Below are 4095 nucleotides of genomic sequence, written 5' to 3' on the forward strand. Positions count from 1 at the left end.
ACCCGTCCCTTTGCCTTTTTAAACCTCATCCTGTTGGAATCATCCCATCCCACTGCCCCTTTTCTGCCCCTTTTCTTTATCAGATGCACACAAGGTGCCATGGTGGGCAGATGATGAGGGTCCTCGGGCAGGGCAGCCCCTGAGAGCAGGGCTGGCACCATGGCATGAGGGCTGTCTCTCTGCCCAGAGGTCTGCCTTGGCAACGTGGGCCAGGACAAGGGAAACCTGCCCCAGAAGAAGATCCCAAAAGGCTGGTAGTGACAGCCAGGGAGACAACAGTGACGTGGTCCAAGCATGATAGAGCAAGCCCAGCCCTGGGGATGGCTGGGAGCTGGGAAGCTCTGGCTGACGCTGCTTAGGGAGTCCCTGCCCTGCCCACGTACAGCTAGGACAAGCAGCACTTTGTTTGCATCTCGATGGGCCTGTTGGGGTGCCTGCTGGAGCCAGTACCCCTGGGTTTGGTAGCTACCAAGCCCACTCCCCTAGCTCAGCCTGCAACTGGGGGCTTCACCAAGCACCCTGTTAATATTCCCTGGGGTGTGCAAGGGGACAAGAGTGTCAGCAGGCTGGAGCAGGAAGACATCTGGCCCTTCACATCATCCTTTCCCCTGCCCTGTGTCCCTGCAGGAGTACCTGGATGTGCTGGGCAGACCCATGGTTCTGGCTGGGAACCGAGCTAAGCAGGTTCAGTGGACCAACGTCTACCAGGATGCCCTGGTAAGGACCCCCAGCCCTGGGGTGCAGGGAGGGACACCCAGCCCCAGGGTCCTGCACAGCCCCAGGGTGCAGGTGTGGACCCTCACTCCTGGGTACTGCACAGCCCCGTGGTGTGTGTTGGTGGGAACACCAGCCCCAGGGTCCTGCAGAGCCCCACGGTGCTGGTAGAGACACCGACCCTGAGGTTCCACACAGGACATAGCCCCATCTCCCTTGTCAGGGGGGTAGCCCCCTCTCTGCTGCCCACCCCCAGCCCTGGGTCCTGAGGCTGGTGAGAGACTATGGGACACCCTTCTGTGCTTGTGCAGGGACTGGGCCTGGTGGTGACAGGCACGCTGCCAGTGTTCAACTTGACAGAGGACAGCAGTGACAGGAAGGGAGGAGACTGTGGCTGCCACCAACCTGGCTACACCAGGACCCCTGGTGTAGGGCCGGGGTGGGGTGGAGAGGATGCCCCAACGCTGGGTGCATGGCTGCGGAGGGGCACTGGCACCCCTGGGGTGCTGCCTGCTCTGTACCCCTTCCCTAGGGTGAAACCAGGGGTGACTCCCATCCCCAGGACCCAAAGTGGCCATGGCTAACAATCATGGTTCAATGGGGACAGCTGTAAGCTACAAGTCCCCGTGGGGTGATGGAGGGCTGCTGCACATCCCACCCTGTGCCCCTGCAGTAACCAAATCTGACCCACGCAACCCCAGAGGGATAAGAAGTCCATCCTCCTATTTCCCTGTCCCCATGCTGGTGGTGGCAGGTGACAGACCTGTTCCCACCTGCCTCCCTCCCTGCACTTCCTTCCAGAACCAGCTCATCCTGGGTGTGATGGGGATCGACGTGGCTCTCAACGACATCAAGAGACTGACACCACGATACAACGTGCGTGGGGGCCCCTTTCCCTCCGTCCATGCCCTGCACTGCCCAAGTCTGGTGTGGAATCCCACTGTGGGGAGCCCTCAGCTGTGCCCTCAGCACCCCCATAGCAGCATTGGCACAGCTGTCGGTAGCAGGGTCCAGGAGCCATGAGTGTAGGCAGGGATCAAGACAGACAGGCAAGCAGGAATCATAGCTGGGTGATGCTCTGGGACTCAGAGAGATCTGAAACCCTTAACAGGGTCAGCAGGGAATAAATCTTTCCGGCCCGGTGAAAGGGCCAGTGGAGAGAAATCCAGAGCCAAAATCTCACTCCAGACATAAGACATTCTGTTGGCCTGAGAATAGAAATAGATGGGTAGAACAGGCTGAGCCCTGGGGGTGATGTGGGGTGAGCTCTGCCTGCAGAGATGAGGGGATGGCATGCTGCAGTGCCACCTGGCCAACCTCATTCCTCTTCCTGTCCTCTTGCAGCTGGGGGCAAATGGTTACGTCTTCGCCATCGACCTCAACGGCTATGTCCTGCTGCACCCCAACCTGCAGCCTCAGGTGAGGAGGGGCCCATCAGGGCGGCACCCGTGGGGATTAGCTGGGCTCTGTGGGACACATGGCTTCCCAGGGTCCTTAGGAGCTAATTGTGGGATTTGTGATGAGTTTGGACTCAGCAGTGACTGCAGGCAGGAGCCCTGAGCCCTTCCCTGCCTCTCCCTTTCTGTCTGCAGATCATCAATTTCCGTGAACCAGTGACACTGGACTTCCTGGACGCTGAGCTGGAGGATGAAAACAAGGAGGAGGTGAGCAAACCAGGGGCAGCTTTTGGAGTACAGACTGGCCCTCCTGATCTGCAGTTGCAAAGGGCACTCAGCAGCTTCAATATGCCCTGGGGATTGCCTCATCCTAAGGGCCCCAGGGGGCCCTGTCCAGAGCTGGGTCACTGTCCCCAAGGTGCCAGCATGATGAGCCTCACCAAGGCTGCTCATCCCTGCACCTCACAGGTCCTCAGTGCCGTCCCACTTGGGCAGGTGCCCACCGGTGGGTGCTCAGTGGCCCTCAGTTGCCTCCTTTGTGTCCCCTAGATCCGGAGAAGTATGATTGATGGAAATGATGGGCAGAGGTTCATCAAGACCCTTATCAAATCCGTGGATGAGGTAACACTGCAGGGGAAGACGTCATGGCCGGAATTGCCACTGTGCTGAGCACCAATCCCCAGCGGTGGGGAGTGAGGGACTGTGTCTGGCACCAGGCTCACAGCCAGGGCCCCATGTCATTGTGCCAGGAGGGTCCTGGCACTGCACAGGCCTGATTGGCTTCTTCTGACCCACAGCAATACATCGATGAGGTGTACCGGACCTACACGTGGGCTCCCATCAAAAGCACCAACTACAGGTGAGTGGTGCTGCCAGCACACACTGCCACACTGCCCTGCACCGACTGGACCCACACCAGCACAGAGCTGTGAGCTTGTGCCTGAAGCTCCTATAGTTGCCAAGACCAGGGACACATCCCATGGTCTACAGGGTTGCAAATGCACAGTCACATCTTTGCACACAGCCAGTGATCTGTTGGAGGGCACTCCTGAAAGTACTGCCTGCCAGCGTGCAGTACTGAAGAGCTGGGACATAGTCCCCAAGGCTGCAGGCTGGTGTGCAAGGGGCTGAACAAGGAACACCCCTACTACCACCCTTGTGCACAGCCAGGGGCTGTAGGGTGGATGACAGTGACACATGACCACCCTGCAGCACAGGCAGTGGCTTCAGAGGCAGAGGAGAGCAAAGCTCTGCATTTATCACCAGTTATTAACACCAGTTTGGACCAGAAGATGTGTAAGAAAAACCACGGCATCGTCATTCCTGTGCTGTGCGACTAATGCTGCCTTCATCCATGAGGAGCCATGTGGTCCCCCTGTTGCCCACTGTACCCTCCTCTTCCTCCTCAACACCCAGCTCAGTAGGGACTGGCAAGGGTCACAGCCACCTCCCAGCACTGTCAGATATCCCCTGTGCAGCCCCAGTCCTGTCCTGCGTGGTGTCATCCCTCTGGAGCCAAGCAGCACAATTCAGGAGGGGACAATGATGTGGGATGACACAGCTGTGGCCAGGGCTGCGGGTTCACTCATAAGGTGAAAGGTGCTGCCAAGGACCCTGTGCTCCCATGGCTCTGATCTGCAGCAAGGATGTTCCCTGGGTGTCCCTGGGACACCATCAACACAGGGTGCCACCAACACTGAACAGGAAAAAGTCACCACCCTCCTCCTGACACCTGTGGTGCTGCCACCTCTGCCGTGTTTGCTGTGGCGCTCAGACCATGCTGCCCAGTGCAGACAGGACTAGCTGGAGGAGTGGCTTGGGAGGCAAGTCCAGGTCCCAGTGGCTCTGGGGCAGGTGTGACATCTGAGGAGAGTCGGGAATGTGGACCTCACCCATCGATGCTCGCTTATGCCTGGCAGCACTTGGCACAAACACTGTCACCAAAGGCCAATGGCCACTGCAACTGGCACCAGGGAGCCCAGCT

The 4095-nt window shown here is 58.8% G+C and overlaps 1 protein-coding gene across 1 annotated transcript in view; it reads left to right on the forward strand.

The window, feature by feature from the left end:
• The window catches only part of LOC103802568 (voltage-dependent calcium channel subunit alpha-2/delta-2-like), a gene marked incomplete at both ends in the record, with an annotated part of 21469 nt that overhangs the window by 16497 nt on the left and 877 nt on the right, over positions 1 to 4095 (forward strand). Inside the window, 7 exons of the mRNA XM_009075051.1 lie at positions 628 to 717; positions 1026 to 1094; positions 1513 to 1590; positions 2059 to 2133; positions 2307 to 2378; positions 2661 to 2732; positions 2909 to 2970. Coding sequence (XP_009073299.1) covers positions 628 to 717; positions 1026 to 1094; positions 1513 to 1590; positions 2059 to 2133; positions 2307 to 2378; positions 2661 to 2732; positions 2909 to 2970 — 518 coding nt within the window. The remainder of the gene's footprint in view (positions 1 to 627; positions 718 to 1025; positions 1095 to 1512; positions 1591 to 2058; positions 2134 to 2306; positions 2379 to 2660; positions 2733 to 2908; positions 2971 to 4095) is intronic.

Source organism: Acanthisitta chloris, unplaced genomic scaffold (assembly GCF_000695815.1).
Source record: "Acanthisitta chloris isolate BGI_N310 unplaced genomic scaffold, ASM69581v1 scaffold34625, whole genome shotgun sequence".
Classification (NCBI taxonomy): domain Eukaryota; kingdom Metazoa; phylum Chordata; class Aves; order Passeriformes; family Acanthisittidae; genus Acanthisitta; species Acanthisitta chloris.